The sequence below is a fragment of the Mesoplodon densirostris genome, chromosome X (genome assembly GCF_025265405.1).
Source record: "Mesoplodon densirostris isolate mMesDen1 chromosome X, mMesDen1 primary haplotype, whole genome shotgun sequence".
Classification (NCBI taxonomy): domain Eukaryota; kingdom Metazoa; phylum Chordata; class Mammalia; order Artiodactyla; family Ziphiidae; genus Mesoplodon; species Mesoplodon densirostris.
This window is the reverse complement of record NC_082681.1, coordinates 79,651,656-79,671,019: the sequence shown is the minus strand read 5'-3', so window position 1 is coordinate 79,671,019 and position 19,364 is coordinate 79,651,656. Positions and strand designations below refer to the sequence as shown.

The 19,364-nt window shown below is 47.3% G+C and overlaps 1 protein-coding gene across 1 annotated transcript; it reads left to right on the top strand.

Annotated features, from left to right (window-relative positions):
• Nucleotides 1–7,408: 7,408 nt before the first annotated feature.
• On the top strand, nucleotides 7,409–8,281 carry LOC132481667 (OTU domain-containing protein 6A-like). The gene has a single exon (XM_060086504.1). It carries the CDS (start codon nucleotides 7,409–7,411, stop codon nucleotides 8,279–8,281), a length of 873 nt encoding a protein of 290 aa, XP_059942487.1.
• The last annotated feature ends 11,083 nt before the right edge of the window (nucleotides 8,282–19,364 follow it).

The following is a 19,364-nucleotide window of genomic DNA, read 5'->3' as shown; positions in this document are numbered from 1 at the left end:
TTTAGAAGATTAAAAAAAAAAGAATAAAGGAAAGAGAAAACCTAGCCCTTGGAGCAACAGATAGAAAACAAGGGAAACAGAAATAGTGAACTGGCCTTCTGTCATGGGGTCGGGGAGGGCGTGGGAGGAGGCAGGTAGCTTATGCCTTTTTTTCCTGGCGTCTTCATTTTTACTTTGGTTTAAATTATTTTGCATATGGAGATACCAAGGCTGTGCTCTGCGTCTGTGGCCTGTTCCTAGTTGGAAAAAGAAGACATCTTCTTATCTCATTTTGATTCTGTTTTATTTCGGTGGGTATCTCCTAGGGGGATTATGCATACGCTCATTAACTCAGCCATCAAGTCCCAACTTGACTTTGAATAGGAAAAATGTGCCCCTTAAATATGTTTACTGCTCCTGAATTAATCTTGCCAAAACACTGCGTTAACCATTGACCTAGATGATCTCTGTAGGCCCTTCTAGCTCCCTCTGTGCCTGTCTTGGTTTCTCTGTCTCTCTATCTCTCTGTCTCTGTCTCTGTCTCTCTCCTTCACACACACACACACACGCGCGCGCGCACACACACACACACACACACACATCTAGGACCTGTCTCTGAACATTGTGTATGACCCCACAGCACTACATGGCAGAAACAATAGGGAAGCAGTCTTGGTTTGGCGTAAGAAAGAAATGTTTTGATAATCAGAGCTATTCAAAGATATGAAAAACCATCTCACAAGGTGGTGAGTTCTCTGTTATTGGAGATGTGTAAGCCCAGGCTGGATAACCACCACCTCAGAGGTTTTCAGGCCATTCAAGCGTCTAATGGGGATTTAGAAGAAATTTGAAAACAAAAGAGGTTTCTTTTACTTAGAGGTGGGGAGTGAGCCAGAAGAGAACCACAGAAGCCCCTGGGCATGGGGAAGGCCTGGGCTGGGAGCTGGGGGAGCACTAAAGGAGATTTGCCAGGCCTCTTTTACTCAGTTGAGTCCTCTTTCTACAAGCACAGAAATGTTCATCCCTCCCCCAGGGATGGCCCTGATGAGTCTTGAGTTTGGAAACACAACAGTATTGTGGAGCTGCAGGAATAGCCTAAGGTGGAGACACCACAACTGCAATGTTGACTCCAGCCCTTGTTCCTAAGTGCAAAACTACCGGTTGAGCGGGCTTGCAGAGTTGCCCAAGGGACCTGTTCTAATGAATAGCCTAGAAACACTGGAATACATTCTCAAGTGTGTAAATAGTGCTTCTGACATATTTGAGGGGGCTTGAAAACAGTTTAAGTATCCTAATCAGTTCAACCAAATACACTGAGTATCTCTACTAGCAGGCACTGCTGGCTGGGTAGGGGCCCCAAAATAATTAAGACTGGGTTTGTGCTCTCCATGGCAGCCTCACGGCCTCGGAGATGAGAAGCACACAAATCCAAGTGACTGCCAACCCAAGGCCCACCCTTAAGTGCTGTGGTCCAGTTAAGAAGATGAGGAAGTGAAGTGGGAATGCTCTGGGCCAGCTTGGAGTAGGGAGGAAGAGGGAACGGGAAGCTCGGAAAGTTCATCTCAGATTTAGGGGGGAAGCCCTCAAGGGAAGAGAGTCCCAGGCTGTGAGGTCCCCAGGGGGCAAACACCAGAGGTGGCAGTGGGCGAGACACGAGTAAAGAAGGGTTGTTCGCATCTCCAGCGTCTGTTTCCCTCCATTACCACAAAAGCCTCCAATCTCCTTTTTGGGGGTGCGAACCCCTGTCACTCTGTTGGGGTGACAGCGGTTCACCTCCAGGACCCTCCCCTTTCAGGTCTGCCAATCAAAGCACCGATTCTTCCGGGCCACAGTGATTGGCTCCAGGGGAATCTATGGCTTGGGCCTGCCCAATCAGAGTGAAGCCCATGAGCACACGCGCTCTGTTGCTCCTTTGAACCTGTGAGAAACAAAATCCGGAGCCCCTGCCATCTTGCATCTGTGGGAGCTGGCGGGGGAGGGACTGCATTGACCAGGGTGGCCGAGGTGAAGCCACCAAGGTTCATCACCAAATTGAGTCACCTCCTAGGAAGAGGCTAATAAGGCTTTCCTGGAATTGGAGGTGAGTTCAAAGTTCTTGCAAAATCACGTCAGAATTTTGTTTGAAACAAAAGCGGAAGGAAATGGGTAGCGGCAGCGGTGTTTTCCCATGTCCACGAAGCCGCTTTATCTGGGCTTCTCAGCTACCTTGAAACCAAGAACGGGCTACTCGGGGTATTCTAGCCCCTGGGGAGTGGGCTCTCTAAGGAGTAAGTGAGAACTCGGGGGCCTGTGGCAGTCTGATGTGAATGAGTGTTTGTCCATTCCCAGGAATGCAAGCATCCCTGAGGGGTCCTGGGAGTAACCGGGTTCTGATCCCAGTCATGAGTTTCTGATCATGAGCTGCCTTCCTGTAGGGCCCAGATTCAGAGACCAGCCACACCCGAGAAGAGAGAATATTTCTGCCACTTGCTCCGTCCTTTGTGGAAAAAAATCTTCTGTACTCAGGAGTTAGAATGTTACCCTAGGGGCAGTAGAATCCGTTAAAAGTTTGTTTTTCAGAAGGAATGAGACATCAGAGCTATGCTTTAGAGATAAGGAATCTTAGGGGAAAGAATGGATTGCAAGGAGAGAGATTGGAGGCAAGAAGCTGATTTGAGAGGCTGTCTTTTCATCCATGACAGACAACGGCTGACGTGGCCTGGGGCTGTGGCAGCAGGGAGAGAACAGGGGACCAAAGTGATGGACGCTGGGAGTAGAATTAACATTTGTTTTATGAGGAGGGTAAAGACAAAGACAGGATCAGAGGTTATTCCCTGGTTTCTGGCTGGAGTATCCCAGGAAAAGGTCCACTGAGATAGGCCCTTAAAAATCCCTTCAATTACCAATCAAGTAGAGTGTCCCCAGTTTCACGTATACAACCTTTGTACACTAAAGCTTTTTGTACCTCTGAGCCAAACTGAAAGGAGCATATGAGTGAGCACAGACTATCTTAGAAAGGATATACAAGAAACTCAAGGAGTCCAACTCAGCAGCTGAGAATAGGGTGTAAAAGCACTGATTATTCAAAATATAAATAGAGTTTAAAATTTTAAGTATATAATCAAATTTTAAGAATGAAAGCAGTACGGGATTTCCCGGGTGGTCCAGTGGTTAGGACTCCACGCTTTCACTGCCAAGGGCCCGAGTTCAATCCCTGGTCAGGGAACTAAGATCCCACAAGCCACATGGCACAGCCAAATAAATAAATAAATAACAGCAGTAGCAAGACAAGAGTGTGTCACCCATCAGTAGTCACCAAGCTCAGATTTTTTCAGTTGATAATAATAAGACAGGAGCTTCAGCAGGACAGTGCAGGGAGGGCTCTACACCCTTCCTCCTGTAGTTCTCTAGTAGGTAACTATTTGACCACAGTTCACAGCCTGTCTCTTTGTCATACACACATCCCACTGCTTTCAAGGAAAGCAAATAATCCTCAGAGACAGTAAAGTCTAAATTCCACATCTTTTGCTTAAAATGGTAAATTGTATTTATTTTACTATAATAAGAATCATATTATATATACATATGTATACATATACATTTATACAGTAATATACATACAGATACATGCATACATAAATGAAACACTAAAAAGCTACAAGCCAAATGTCAGCAGTGACTTGTGAAGTCTGAATTGTGAGATTATGAGATTTTTACTTTCTTTTTTTTGTTTTTGGCTTTGTAGGGTCTTTGTTGCTGCACGAGGCTTTCTCTAATTGCCCTGAGCGGGGGCTACTCTTTGTTGCAGTGTGCGGGCTTCTCATTGCGGTGGCTTCTCTTGTTGTGGAGCACGGGCTCTAGGCGCGCGAGCTTCAGTAGTTGTGGCACACGGGCTTAGTTGCTCCGAGGCATGTGGGATCTTCCTGGACCAGGGCTTGAACCTGTGTGCACTGCATTGGCAGGTGGATTCTTAACCAGTGCACCACCAGGGAAGCCCGAACACATTACTTTTTCAGGGAAAAATAAGTGTGTTTCTTTAAACCCACTTGAGTTTGCTTGAACAGGCTCTTTGCTTTGGCCAAGGAGGAGGCAGGCCCTAGGGGCAGATGCACGTGTGTTCCACCGCAGGAATTTCTCCTCTCCAGGCCTGCCCTCCACCTTTACAAGGCGATTTCAGGCTTGCAGAGCTCATGAAGAGTCTCTCGCTCACACGTGGGCATTGTCGGAGGGCACGTACAAGGTCTCTTTGAATCTCATAGATGAATTTACAACCGTTTCATGAGGGATTCCTCCCGATGGCCCCAGAAGCTATGTTGGGACTGTTCTGCCTGACTTACAGCCAAGAGTCATGTCAAGGCTGCGTGTGGCAGCAGCACAGTGCGGTGGGAAACGTGACACAGACGAGTCAGCCGTGGAATTCTGCAGTGTGACCATCAGCCCAACACTCCCCCTCTCTGGCCCTTCCTTCCTTCATTGCTAAGATGAGGGGATCATTAATTCCATTAAAAGCAGTATAATTTTTTCCTGAAATCGGACCCACAATGGATTTTGAGTTTTGCATCATTTGCAAAGCAGTTTCTGTTTCTTTCTTCTGCTTCTACTGATGCAGAGACCTGAGGCCCACTACAATGCCTTGTCTAAAAGCAGAACCACTAAACCTTGGTGACACAAAGAAATTGCCGCAGAAACTTTGAAATTTAAGAACTTTCTGTTTTGCTTCGTTGTTTGTTGTTTTGACTTTTTACTTTGAGCCAGGTCAAATTTTTAGCCTTGATGTATTTCCCTCACTGATCTTTGAAGAGAGAAGGGAGGTCCCCAGAGGCCAAGGTGGGGAGGGCGATAGGCAGACAGGATGGCAGGGAGCACCGCTTAGAGTTCTGTTAAAGAACAAGATTCACCTGAGTGAATTTGAAGATCAATTGGCTTTATTCAGCAATTCACAAATCGGACAGCATCCCATCTAGCAAGCAGAGAGCAGCTCCAAGGAACTGTACAAAACGGAAGGTTTTGAAAGGCAGAGAAGGGGTGGGACAGAGAAGTCATCAACAAAATAAGGGGTTATTTCAGACAGAGGTCACCTTCCTTTTGGGGAAGGCAGGGGTCTATGTGGCAGACTACCTCACTAGTGCTGGCCAGGAAATTCCAGACTGACTGGTTAAAGTCACTTTCATGGGATGGGCTAAAACTGCAATTTGGTTACGTATTAAGTCTTGGTTTACTGATGTGGGGCATAGCACACGTGACTTCATTTTGGGTCTGTTGTTTCTTTGTTTAACAGTTCTATTTGAGTAGAATAGGCATGGCAAGAATAAACACAAAATGTTAACAGAGGGCTTCCCTGGTGGCGCAGTGGTTGAGAGTCCGCCTGCCGATGCAGGGGCCACGGGTTCGTGCCCCGGTCCGGGAAGATCCCACATGCCGCGGAGCGGCTGGGCCCGTGAGCCATGGCCGCTGAGCCTGCGCGTCCGGAGCCTGTGCTCCGCAACGGGACAGGCCACAACGGTGAGAGGCCCGTGTACCGCAAAAAAAAAAAAAAAAAAAAAAAGGGTTAACTGGGGTTTTCTCCCAGGAGAATTATGGAATTTAATTTCTCCAGATTATTGACAGTGAGCATATATTACAGTTTTATTTTATATTGTATTTCAATAAAAATCAATCAGTGTAAAGATTCCTAGATACTGTGAGACTCATTAAAATCATTTTGTAGTATTCTTTTCTGCAAACAAAAGACCTTTTTAAATTAAGAAAAACATCATTTAAAATTGCAAATGCTTTTCTTTTTTTAATGAAAAAACAATTAGCCATGACTTTTCTCCAGTGAATAAAAATTTCCCTAACAGGCTTGCTCTAAATGTTAAATTTTAAAAATTTCAGTATGGTAGCGCTACCTCCATACACAATAGCTAGCCTGATTAAAAGTTAAAATCTTTCTTGAAACACAGAAAATCATTATAATGAATAATGCAAGTTAAAAAAAATTTTTAATTCAGTGTTTTCCTAAAAGTAGCTTCATATTTTAAGTACTCATTAGAAAAACGAAGCTGCAAAGTAATTTGTAAAATGAGACCACTACACATCTATCAGAATGACTAAAAATAAAAAATGATGACAACACCAAATGCTGGTGAGGATGCAGAGACACCTGATTCCGCATACACTGCTGGTGAGAACGCACAATGGTACAACCACTGTGGAAAATAGCTTCTTCACAAACTAAACATACACTTATAATATGACCCAGAAATTGCACTCCTGGGCATTTTTTTCCCAGAGAAATGAAGCCTTGTGCTCACACAAAACACCTGTATATGGATGTTTATAGCAGGGGTTGTAACAACCCCAAACTGGAAACAGCCCAGATGTCCTTCAACAGGTGAATGGTTAAGTGAACTACAGTACATCCATATCATGGAATCCTAGTTAGCAATAAAAACGACTGAAGTTTTGATATATGTAAAAACTTGGACAAATGTCCACTTTCCTCATTTGTAACAGGGAGGAGGTTGTCTCAAGAGCCTTCCTGTTTGGGAATTCACGATACAGATGAGCAGAGTGGGGCAGGATGAGAGCATGTTTGAAAGAGCTTAGGGATTTTATTTTACTTTCTTTTATTTTTTAGAACTTTTAGAGATTCAGAATAATCAGAAGGAAGTGGCTTGATGAAGGCCAACTGTCATGCTTCATGGGAGCCCATTTTGGAAGCTGGGAACCCAGGAGAAGGGGAGTTTAGGGTAGGTGCATTCTGTTGGCACAAGACGAAGTCTGCTCAGCTGTAGTGAACTTTAAGGTTGTTGCTTTCTCACACTGAGATGGGACAGGGTGGATTTGAGGCCTAAACTGAAAGGATTCTGTGCTCCCAGGAACATAAGGAAATATCTTGTTCTGATACACAAAATTAAGGGTTCATCAGTCAAGGCAACTAAAGAACTGGAGAGAGCCACATTGCCTCCTGAACACTGGGAGCAATGGGAAGTCCGGTGTCAGAGCACATTCATCTGGTGTAGCAGTATTTGTCATGTGATTCTCAAGCACGACCAGTGTCTGCACTGTGTTCAGGCTAGGAAGTGAAGTACGCAGTTCAGAGCCCACGAAAATCTCCACAAGCTCAGTTGCTGCACATAATGCACCAAGGCGGGATTTTACATCCGGGACAGGAACCCCGCTAAAACCAGAAGCACCCCTTGCTACGGGGTCTAATGGGGGCATACGTAGTGTCTCCCAACAGCCAATCCTAGTGCCAGGAGTGTTTAGGAGGCGTAGCCGTGGAGAGACAGTGGCCAATGGCAGAGAGGGCCGTTAATAGAGTGAGGGCAACCGCGGGTGAGGGGAAGAGAGTACAGCCGCCACGGGAGGCTGAGGAGCCCTAGCCAGTTGGGTGGTTCGACTGTTGACGCGAACTGTAGCGGTACTTCAGCCACCAAACTTCGATTCTCGCCTGCCCTTAAACATCATGGAAGATTCACAGAGTGAGCATCAGCGGATGTTACGACGCCACAAGCGCGAGAAGGCAGAGCTGCAGGCCCACATTCAGGGCATGAAGAGCTCGGTCCCCAAGAGCGACAAGAAGAGAAGAAAGCAGTTGCTCCTCGATGTGGCCCGCCTCGAGGCCGAGATGGAGCAGAAGCACCAGCAGGAGCTGCAGAAGTTCCAGGAGAGTTTCCCTGATAACAGCAACCTCGATTCAGTCACTGAAGATCTGGGCAAGCTGGATCTCGAGGACAAGCCTCCTCACCTCTCGAGGGCACAGAGAAGGCGCGAAAGAAAGGTGGCCCTCGAGAGAGAAAGGCAGGAGAGGATGGCCAAGGCTGAGATGGAGCATCTGGCCAGCTTCCGCCATGACGAGGAAATGAAGCTCGACGCCATCCTGTGGGCCAGGAATCTGGAGATGAAGGATATCCCGGCCGACGGCCACTGCATGTACCGCGCCATCCAAGACCAGCTGGTGTTCTCCGTGACCGTGGAGAGCCTGCGGAGGCGCACCGCCGAGTACATGCGGAAGCATGTCGAGGACTTCCTGCCCTTCTACAGCGACCCCGAAACCGGCGACGCCTGCAGCCGCGACGACTTCTTGAGCTACTGCGACGACATCGTGTTCAGCGCGTCGTGTGGAGGCCAGCTCGAGCTGAGGGCCCTGTCGCACGTCCTGCAGACCCCCATCGAGGTGATCCAGGCCAACTCGCCCGCCGTCGTCTACGGAGAGGAGTACACCAAGAAGCCGCTCACCCTGGTCTACAGGAGCTACTCCATGTGCGGGGAGCACTACAACTCGGTGAAGCCGCTCGACGCCGGCTCCGTCAGGTGCCCGGCCTGCCGTCTCTTGTAGGCCCGCTGCCGCCATCGCCGTGGCGGCTGCCGTTGGAGCCGAAGCTGCCGCCGCCGCGTCTCCTCAGCAGGCTCCGCTTTTTTCCTTCGGTTTTCTCAGGGTTTTGTTGATTCATTTTACTCAGAGTTCACCCCCTCTCTCCACCCCCGCCCCCCCTTCTTCCTCCCTCGCTCTTCTATCCTCCTCGATCGTCCCTGGGTTGCTTCTTTCACGGGGTTAGGGGAACCGGAGGCCGGTGACCAGGAAGACATCTGCACCGTCCTACCCTAGCGGAGTGACTATGCCAAGTTCCCACCTTTCTTGCTCCGCGGCATGTGGGGTTGGGTCTTCCCCGACCAGGGCTGGAACCCGTGTCCCCAGGATTCTTAACCACTGAGCCACCAGGGAAGCCCTAGTATTTTGTTTTGTTTTTTCATAAAACCTTGTGTGGTTGCAAATTAATTACAGTTGTTTAGACGTTTTCTGAATTCTAAATAATGTTTGTTAACTTTAGAAGTTAAATGTAAGCGTTAAATGTAGAAAGTAGATTTACCTAAACTGATAGGCTAGATAAGGCTTGCTCTAAGATGTGAAAGATCTCAATTTAATTTCCTTTATTGAATATAAGAAAGGACATGACTTTATTCAAGTAGTTGATTCATTTCATTATATCTGCAATTGATGTGAAGTAAGAAGAGACAAACTGATAGGTAGTTTAACTTACTGTGAGGGGTGACATCAACTAGTAAGTTTCCTTTATTCTCAGACATAAAAGGGTATAACGTTGTTCAAGCACTTGGTCCACTTTGTTCTATCTACAACTGGTATGAGTGTGAAAGATCTGAACTTAGTCGTTTTCCTTAATTCTTAGAGATAAAAAGTATTTAAAGAGAGATTTTAAAAAGTATTAAAGTAGTTGATTCATTTTGTTATATCTGCAACTGCTATGAAGCACAAAAAATGAGCAATATACTTTTGTTGATATTTGAGACTTGTTGATATCTTGAATTTGCCAAAAAAAAGTAAAAGTGAAATGATTTGCAGTAAACAATTAAAAAAATTTAACCTTTAGGTCCTGTATTTCAGTGAGATTACTTAAATTCATTTAAAAATTCTTTGTACACACCAAATGTTCTAAACTAAAACATACGAAGGGGAAAAGGCGAGCAGTAGTTTGTTTAAAGAATAAAAGCAGTTTAAAAAAATACCTGGTTTTCTATTTTTGTATAGCTGACTGAGTTCATATAGAGTTTGTATCCCAGGATCGACTTCAGCAAAGGAATCCTGGAGGGTTAGGGAGCAGGAGTGAAGGGGGAGGACACAGTGACAGATGAGGCTTTTGGAAGGAGGAATGGGCCTGCAGTCCTGATGGTGGTCTGGAGTGGAATATCTCCCAGGGAAGGATATAGGGAGGAACAAGATAGTTGAAGCTATCCTGAGTTGATGTTTCACTCAGTGACGACATCATGAAATGGCTCCAGTTAAGGATGTTCTCATTGCTATGCATGACAAAGTACTTGCACTTTCAAAAACTTGCCAGTCCAGGGCTAGTTGCAGGAGGGAAAGAAGTGCCACTGTTTTTTTCTTTTTCTTTTTTTTGAAGGCAGGGTGTGTGTTGGGGGGAATCTCTTTTCAAAATGCAAATATAGAAATCCTGCCAGATAGCTCACTGTGTAAATGTGTGCATCAGATACATTTTCAGATAGCCAGCTGTCTGAGAAGAGGAAGTCCCTGAGAAAACTAGGTATTTGGACGCATTGTGAGAAGAGCGCCTTTTATAGGGATGAGAATGCTGGCTGGGGAAGGAAGAATAGGCCAGGAAGGGAGGCGTAATCTATAGAAGGGGGCCTGGCTGGGGCAAAGGGTGCAAACTGGGGAAGGGGTCAGTCTAGGAGGATGAATGGGCCGTGGCAGGGGAAAGGGGAACAGGCAGAAGAAGGGGAGACGGCGAGGTAAGGACACCTGTGTGGACTGGGGCACAGGGTGAAGAAGGAGGCCAGGCTAGGAAGGGGATAATGGAGCGGGGGCTGCTTAGGGAAGGAGGACTCGGCTGGTCAAGGGAAAGAGGCTTAGTTGAGTTAGGAGGCAAAGGATGAGAGAGGAATCCTTGAGTGTTAAAGGGGAAAAATCCTGGGGAATGGCACCTGACCAGGGAAAGAGACCTGGCTGGGAAAGTAGGCTTAAGCTGGGGAAGAGGGTGAGGCTGGGGAAGGGGCCTGGATGTGGGAAGGGGCCTGTCTTGTAAAAGGAGCAGAGACTTGATAGGGTGGCACAAGCTGAGGATGGGAGGCCGGCTGGGCTGGGGGAGATTGGGGGGAGAAAATATCCTGGCAGGGAAAGGTGGCCTGCCTGGGGAGGGGCTCTGGCAGGGGAATGGGGCCTGGGAAGGAGGCACAGGCAAGGAAAGGAAGCTGGTGGCGGGAGAGGTTCGAATGCTGAGACCAACATAGGCTGGGCATGGGATAATCGGTGGGTTGATGGACCTGCCTGGAAGAGGGGGATTAGCAGGTGGGGAGGGCCTGCTAGGGCAGGGATCCTGCCTGGGAAGGAAGGCGTGTGTCCTGGCTGAGGGAGGGCACATGGTGGAGGAAAGGGACCTAGCTGGGGGCACAGGCTAGGGATGGGGCAAAGGTCTGGCTGAGGAGGGGGAATAAGCTAGGGGAGGGGTTTGGTTGAGGAAGGGGTATACCGGTTGAGGAAAGGTACCTTAGTGGGAAGGAGGCCCGCCTAGGGAAATGAGCTTAGACTGGGGGAGAGGCTGTTAGGTCTCTGGGTGAAGAGAGCCTGGCTGTGGGGAGGAGTCTGGCTGGGAAAGACTTCCCAGCTGGGGGCATGTGTGTGTGAAGGGGTCCCGGCAGGGAAATGTCACATGGTTGGGGAGGGGACTTTACTGGTGGTGGAGAGCTGAGAGAGGAGGATGCTTGGCCAGGGAAGGAGGCCTTTTTTTTTTTTTTTCTGGGGGTGGCAGAAGTGTGTTTGCTCTGGGTCCACCCACCGAGCCAATTAGGGTGCTGGGGGTGCGAAGCGGATGTAAAGGGTGGGCCGAGACAGTCCCGGGGACGGCCTAGGCCTCCACAGCCCGGCCGTTGATGATGCGGATGTGGCGGATGATGTCGTGGATGGCTTCTGACGTGGCGCCCTGGCCCCCGATGTCTGGGGTGTGCATATTTTCATTGTCCATGGGTGCCAAGACGGCCTTGCGGATGGAGGTGGCGTAGGAGTGGAGCTTGAGGTGGTCGAGCATCATGCGACTTGGCACTGGCTATGAAAGGCCAGTGGAGGGGGAACTCCTTGGAAAAGTGGTCCAGCTGAAAAGGGAAAAGGCTGGGCACAAGCACCTGGCTATCAGAAGGAGGCCCTTTCTGGAGAAGGGGTCCCGTGAGGGCAAGGGGACAAAGGGTTGAAAAGGGGCTTTGCCTGGGGAAGGGTAGCCTGGCTAAGGAGGCTGTCAACAGGGTCTCAGGTCGGGGAACAGGCCCTGGCTGGGTGAGGGGCCTGCGAGCAGAAGGGTCCTGCATGGGGAATAACACAGGCTGGGGTTGAGGCCTGCCTGGGGAGGGGAGGCTGGCAGCATAGGACGGTAAAGAGGCTGGGCTGTGGCCCAGGGTGGGAAAACTTCCAGGCAAGTGGCTAGAGGCTGGAGAGTTGGACACAGGCTGGTAAGATGGCTGGTTTAGAAAGGGGGCCAATCCAAAGAAGGAGGCATAGGCTGAGGAAGAGGCTCTGGCTGGGGAAAGGGGCCTGGCCGGGCAAGGGGACATAGGCTGGGGAAGGAAAAGCAAGTTGGGTCAGGGAGCCTGGGCACGGGCTGGCGGGGGTGGGTGGGTGGGTAAGAAGCTGGGGCAGGGGCCGAGGCAGGGGCCTGGGTAGGGTTACTGCAAAAGAGGATACTGGCTGGGAATGTGACTCCGCTGGGGCGAGGGTCTAGGTGGGTATAGGGGAAGCCTGCCTAGGAGGGGAAGGGAACCAGGCTGGGGAGGTAGCCTTGGCCAGGGAAGGGGGCGTAGGTAGCTGGGGAGGCAGGTATAAACGGACAAAGAGAGCCCGGCTGAGAAGAGGGCCTGGCTGGCTTGGAAGCACAGGCAGGTTAAGGGCTTCTGATGGGGGATGGGCTTATCTGCTGGGGCAGGGTGCATAATGTGGGGAAATGGGACTCCCTGGGGAAGGGGGCCTGGCTCCAGGGGCTATAGACTGAGGAGCAGGGTTAGGGAAGTGAGGAAGAGGGAATAGGCTGGTGACAAGGACCAGGGGCCTGGTTGGTATAGGGTATGAATTGGTATAAGGTGAAAAAGGGATTCCTGGCTTTTGCATGGGGAAGGGCTAGGGAGTGGCACCTGGCTAGGGGAGGAGGCACTCGCTAGGGAAGTTATCTGCACATAAAGTTGGGAGGGGCTGGATGCAGAGGGGGCACTGTTGTGAAGGCAGGGTGCACTGGCCAAGGAAGGGGGCATGGCCGCGGAAGAGGGCATAGGTTGGTGAAGAGGGCACTGCCTGGATAATGTGGGCCTTGCTGGGAGTGGGGGGAGGGCCTGGTGCTGCCCACGGAATTCTGCCCAGCAGAAGGCAGCAAACAAACCAGCAGAGTCCCATTTTACAGGCTTCTTTCTCCCTAAATACAAGAGAAATAACTATTTCTGTCTAGGGAACCCTTAAGATCTCACTGGGCCTGTCCCAGCTTCCTCCACTGGGTTTGCCTTCAGCTGGAAGGATGGGGAAGAGTAAACCCAGGCCAGATTCCAACCAGGCCCAGAGCACAAGCCAAGAAGGGGCCTTCGCTGTGGGATCTGGCAGGACATGAGGGATTTGCAGTCTGTTCCATTTTGTAACAGTGACCACAGTCACTGAGGACAGTTGACTGTTCTGGGCAATTGTGTGTGCAAAAGCCATGGGGTACTGTTCCCAAAGGGCTTCAATTCCAGAAGCAACTTTTATTCATTTACTTACCATTCTTCATTTACTCCTCATGATCATGCACTTTTGCCTTAGCAGCCAAAGACAAGGACACCTATCTGGATTTGAAGCCCAGCTCATATACCCGCTTCCTAGCTTTGTGACTTGGATTAAGTCATCTAATCTTTCTGGGCTTCAGTTACCTCATCAGTAACATGGGACAGTTAATGCCCGTCTTAGAGGTGTCTCTTGGGATGTTAGGTACATTAAATGAAAATATGTATAAAATGCGCAATAAATGTATCATTACCTAGGGGCCTAACACTATAACACTATCAGCTGTGGCAGCAACCACCCCTTCATTCTGTCTACAGTAATTTTGGAGCCACTCGGCCTCTTCCCGCAGGTCCTACAGTGGAAGCCAAAACTTCTTGGGCTGCAGCGTGAAAGCAAATCCCACTGGGGCTTACCAGAGTGTCCTCTTGGGGACAGGGGGGCCTGTGTGCGGGGACTCCTCAGGCCAGTCAGTATCTTCCTTCCTTCCACCCTTTTTCTACACACACACATAGACATGCGTATTTAAAAAAAACGAAACTGGTATCATTCTATTTGAACTACTTTTTTTTTTTTAACCTAACAATACATTATAAGCATTTCCTTCTCTCCTCAGTCTTCAATACGATGATTTTAATGCCTGCATTCTAACCTGTGAATGTGCCACAATTTATTTGTCCTATTCTATTGCTGGACATTTAGATTGCTTTCAGTTTCCCACTGCTACAAATATGCGACTGTAATATCCTTGTAGCTGAGTCTTTGTCTATATTTCTGATTATTCCCCTTTGATAAGATTTCTAGAAGTGATCTAGGTCCAAAGGAGAGGCTTTTAATGCATACTGGTAAATTGCCCTCCAGAAAGAGTGAGCCAATGTACATTCTCAGGGTGTGAGAGTGTTATTTTCCCATATAGTTGCAAACACTGAAAATTATCATCTTTGCTCATTTGTTAGGTGAAAAATGCTGTATTAGTTGACCCTTTGTTGATTACTAGTAAGGTAGAATATTCCTCTAAGTATTTGTTAGCATGTCTATTTCATTCATGCTGGAACAAATAATTCTTAATTTATTGCCTGTCCCTGACATTTGCTTAATTTTTTATGGGTAAGTTTGTCTTCTTCTTACGGATTTTTAATAAGTCCTTCCACTTTTCATTCGGATATTTTTTAAAAATAGTTTTTCCCGTACATTATTAGGCTCTCAGTGTTGTTTCTGACTTTTTGCGTGTGCTCAAGTTTAAAATTGTAATGGAGTCTATCTATCGATCTTTTTCTTTATGGTTTCTGTCTTGGTATCTTGCTTAGAAAGGGCTTCCCCATCCCGAGGTTGGATCAATATTCGTATATACTTTCAAGTTTTTTATGCTTTCTCTTTATATTTAACACTATTTAACATATCCACCTGGAAATTACTTGGGTGGAAGACAAGGACATAAATTGATTTTCTCCAATTATGGTAATTAACCAGTTAGCCGAACACCACTTACTGAATAATCCACCATTTCACCACTGATTTCAAGTGCCACCTTCCACATATATGACATTCTTATGAGAGGGTAAATCTCGTTTCAGCCAGTCACACAGAATAACTGCATTCCAGTGACCTCCATGTGAAACTGCCAGCTGTCCATTCATCCATTCACTCCATATTTACTGAAGAGAATGGTGATAAACAGTAGAGGTAGAGAGATAAAGATCCAGTCCCAGCGCTCGCCATCTAGTAGAAATGGCAGATGGGAAAATAGACAGAAATAAACAGAAGGCAGCATGACCAGTGCTGTGATGAAAGGAAGCACAGAGGAAGGACACTTCATCAGACCTGGGGTGGCAGGGAGGCTTAGGAGGAGCTCGCAGAGGACACAGCCAGAGCAAAGGCAGGAGTGAAAGAACAAGGTGTCGGGACTTCCCTGGTGGCCCAGAGGTTGGGACTTTGCCTTCCAATGCAGGGGGTGAGGGTTCGATCCCTGGTCGGGAAGCTGGGATCCCACGTGCCTTGAGGCCAACAAACCAAAACACAAAACGGAAGCGGTGTTGTAACAAATTCAATAAAGACTTAAAAAAAAAATGGTCCACATTTAAAAAAAAAAAAAAAGAACATGGTGTGTCCGTGTTCAGTGGAGCTGGAGGATAGAGGTGACAGGTGAGGGAGCTGTGGGAAAGAAGCTGCAGAGGGAGGCTGGCGTGGTCTCCCAGCTTTAGTAACCATCGGTTTTACTCATAATATTACAAATTAAATAAATACACATTGACTGAGATACCATTTTTCATCAGTCAGATTAGCAAAGAAGTCAAGTTTGATAATACGCTGTGTTGATGGGAGAATGCAGAAACAAGTATTCTCAAACATACTGTTTCCCTTGTACATGACTAAAGAATATATTTTAAATGATACTATTGGTTGCTTTTGAGGAGGGGAACCAAGTTGCTGGGGGAAAAGGATGGGATGGAGCTTTGCACTGTGTGATCTCTTAAATGGCTGATATTTTGAACTATATGAGTTAATAAATAAATCTAAACCTAACTAACTCACTAAATAAAACGCACATAGCTTTTGAACTGGCAGTCTCTATCCAGGGACCTATACTACAGGTATACGTATTATACGGCAGTATATTTCAAGGCTATTCATTAGAGTGTTGTTTGTGCAAGTAAAACTCTAGATACAACCTAAATATCCTCAGTGAGGACTAGCTGAGTAAATTTTGGATCATCCATATGCATTGTTTCCTCTAGGGAGAGGGAAAGAAATGGGTGGGTGGAAGGAGGAAGGTGTTGAGCTTTTTCCTTTTAAACTATGTCCTTCGATAGAGTTGGATTTTTTTTTATTGCAAGGCTATATATCTCCTCATTCTCTCTCCTGCCAGCCCCTGGCAACCAACATTCTACTCTCTGTCTCTCGATTTGACTACTCTATGTACCTCATATAAGTGGAATCATACAATATTTGTCCTTTTGTGACTGGCTTATTTCACATAGCATAATGTCTTCAAGGTTCATCCACGTTGTAGCAGGTGTCAGAATTTCCTTTTTAAAGCTGAATAATAGTCCATCGTGTGTATATACCACATTTTGTTTATCCATTATATCATTGAATTTTTAAGTAGAAAGTTGTATCTATGTATCATCTAAAAACTAGAAAAAAATGATTTCAAAACACTATTTCCTTTCTTCCTCTTCCTCTGGGATAATTTAAATATCATAGGAATTATCTGCTCCTTGAAAGTTTGAAATAGTCCATTCACTTGTGAAACTGCGCCTGGGCCTTTGTTTGAAGTGAGAGTCTGACAGTCAGGTAGAGTCCTTGGAAGAAAAGCTATGCTGTGTAAAACAACCATAATTTATCTAAACTAGATAGGGACAGAAATTAGACAAAAAAGTCAGGAGGTAAAGAGTAAATGTGAAATTTTTCTTATCTCTCAGAGGGTGAATCAAAGATACCATTTCAGTTTTGCAGTTGAAAAATTGAGAATTGTAGGCTTAAGCGTGGGGCTTACCGTCATAAAAATAACCACCAGTAGAACTAAAAGCGGATTGCCTATGCTCCCATTTAGAAGATTAAAAAAAAAGAATAAAGGAAAGAGAAAACCTAGCCCTTGGAGCAACAGATAGAAAACAAGGGAAACAGAAATAGTGAACTGGCCTTCTGTCATGGGGTCGGGGAGGGCGTGGGAGGAGGCAGGTAGCTTATGCCTTTTTTTCCTGGCGTCTTCATTTTTACTTTGGTTTAAATTATTTTGCATATGGAGATACCAAGGCTGTGCTCTGCGTCTGTGGCCTGTTCCTAGTTGGAAAAAGAAGACATCTTCTTATCTCATTTTGATTCTGTTTTATTTCGGTGGGTATCTCCTAGGGGGATTATGCATACGCTCATTAACTCAGCCATCAAGTCCCAACTTGACTTTGAATAGGAAAAATGTGCCCCTTAAATATGTTTACTGCTCCTGAATTAATCTTGCCAAAACACTGCGTTAACCATTGACCTAGATGATCTCTGTAGGCCCTTCTAGCTCCCTCTGTGCCTGTCTTGGTTTCTCTGTCTCTCTATCTCTCTGTCTCTGTCTCTGTCTCTCTCCTTCACACACACACACACACACACACACACACACACACACACACACACATATCTAGGACCTGTCTCTGAACATTGTGTATGACCCCACAGCACTACATGGCAGAAACAATAGGGAAGCAGTCTTGGTTTGGCGTAAGAAAGAAATGTTTTGATAATCAGAGCTATTCAAAGATATGAAAAACCGTCTCACAAGGTGGTGAGTTCTCTGTTATTGGAGATGTGTAAGCCCAGGCTGGATAACCACCACCTCAGAGGTTTTCAGGCCATTCAAGCGTCTAATGGGGATTTAGAAGAAATTTGAAAACAAAAGAGGTTTCTTTTACTTAGAGGTGGGGAGTGAGCCAGAAGAGAACCACAGAAGCCCCTGGGCATGGGGAAGGCCTGGGCTGGGAGCTGGGGGAGCACTAAAGGAGATTTGCCAGGCCTCTTTTACTCAGTTGAGTCCTCTTTCTACAAGCACAGAAATGTTCATCCCTCCCCCAGGGATGGCCCTGATGAGTCTTGAGTTTGGAAACACAACAGTATTGTGGAGCTGCAGGAATAGCCTAAGGTGGAGACACCACAACTGCAATGTTGACTCCAGCCCTTGTTCCTAAGTGCAAAACTACCGGTTGAGCGGGCTTGCAGAGTTGCCCAAGGGACCTGTTCTAATGAATAGCCTAGAAACACTGGAATACATTCTCAAGTGTGTAAATAGTGCTTCTGACATATTTGAGGGGGCTTGAAAACAGTTTAAGTATCCTAATCAGTTCAACCAAATACACTGAGTATCTCTACTAGCAGGCACTGCTGGCTGGGTAGGGGCCCCAAAATAATTAAGACTGGGTTTGTGCTCTCCATGGCAGCCTCACGGCCTCAGAGATGAGAAGCACACAAATCCAAGTGACTGCCAACCCAAGGCCCACCCTTAAGTGCTGTGGTCCAGTTAAGAAGATGAGGAAGTGAAGTGGGAATGCTCTGGGCCAGCTTGGAGTAGGGAGGAAGAGGGAACGGGAAGCTCGGAAAGTTCATCTCAGATTTAGGGGGGAAGCCCTCAAGGGAAGAGAGTCCCAGGCTGTGAGGTCCCCAGGGGGCAAACACCAGAGGTGGCAGTGGGCGAGACACGAGTAAAGAAGGGTTGTTCGCATCTCCAGCGTCTGTTTCCCTCCATTACCACAAAAGCCTCCAATCTCCTTTTTGGGGGTGCGAACCCCTGTCACTCTGTTGGGGTGACAGCGGTTCACCTCCAGGACCCTCCCCTTTCAGGTCTGCCAATCAAAGCACCGATTCTTCCGGGCCACAGTGATTGGCTCCAGGGGAATCTATGGCTTGGGCCTGCCCAATCAGAGTGAAGCCCATGAGCACACGCGCTCTGTTGCTCCTTTGAACCTGTGAGAAACAAAATCCGGAGCCCCTGCCATCTTGCATCTGTGGGAGCTGGCGGGGGAGGGACTGCATTGACCAGGGTGGCCGAGGTGAAGCCACCAAGGTTCATCACCAAATTGAGTCACCTCCTAGGAAGAGGCTAATAAGGCTTTCCTGGAATTGGAGGTGAGTTCAAAGTTCTTGCAAAATCACGTCAGAATTTTGTTTGAAACAAAAGCGGAAGGAAATGGGTAGCGGCAGCGGTGTTTTCCCATGTCCACGAAGCCGCTTTATCTGGGCTTCTCAGCTACCTTGAAACCAAGAACGGGCTACTCGGGGTATTCTAGCCCCTGGGGAGTGGGCTCTCTAAGGAGTAAGTGAGAACTCGGGGGCCTGTGGCAGTCTGATGTGAATGAGTGTTTGTCCATTCCCAGGAATGCAAGCATCCCTGAGGGGTCCTGGGAGTAACCGGGTTCTGATCCCAGTCATGAGTTTCTGATCATGAGCTGCCTTCCTGTAGGGCCCAGATTCAGAGACCAGCCACACCCGAGAAGAGAGAATATTTCTGCCACTTGCTCCGTCCTTTGTGGAAAAAAATCTTCTGTACTCAGGAGTTAGAATGTTACCCTAGGGGCAGTAGAATCCGTTAAAAGTTTGTTTTTCAGAAGGAATGAGACATCAGAGCTATGCTTTAGAGATAAGGAATCTTAGGGGAAAGAATGGATTGCAAGGAGAGAGATTG

What these genes read in the sequence shown, in the direction of transcription:
- LOC132481667 (XM_060086504.1), top strand. Translation starts at nt 7,409, where the DNA reads ATGGAAGATTCACAGAGTGAGCATCAGCGGATGTTACGACGCCACAAG.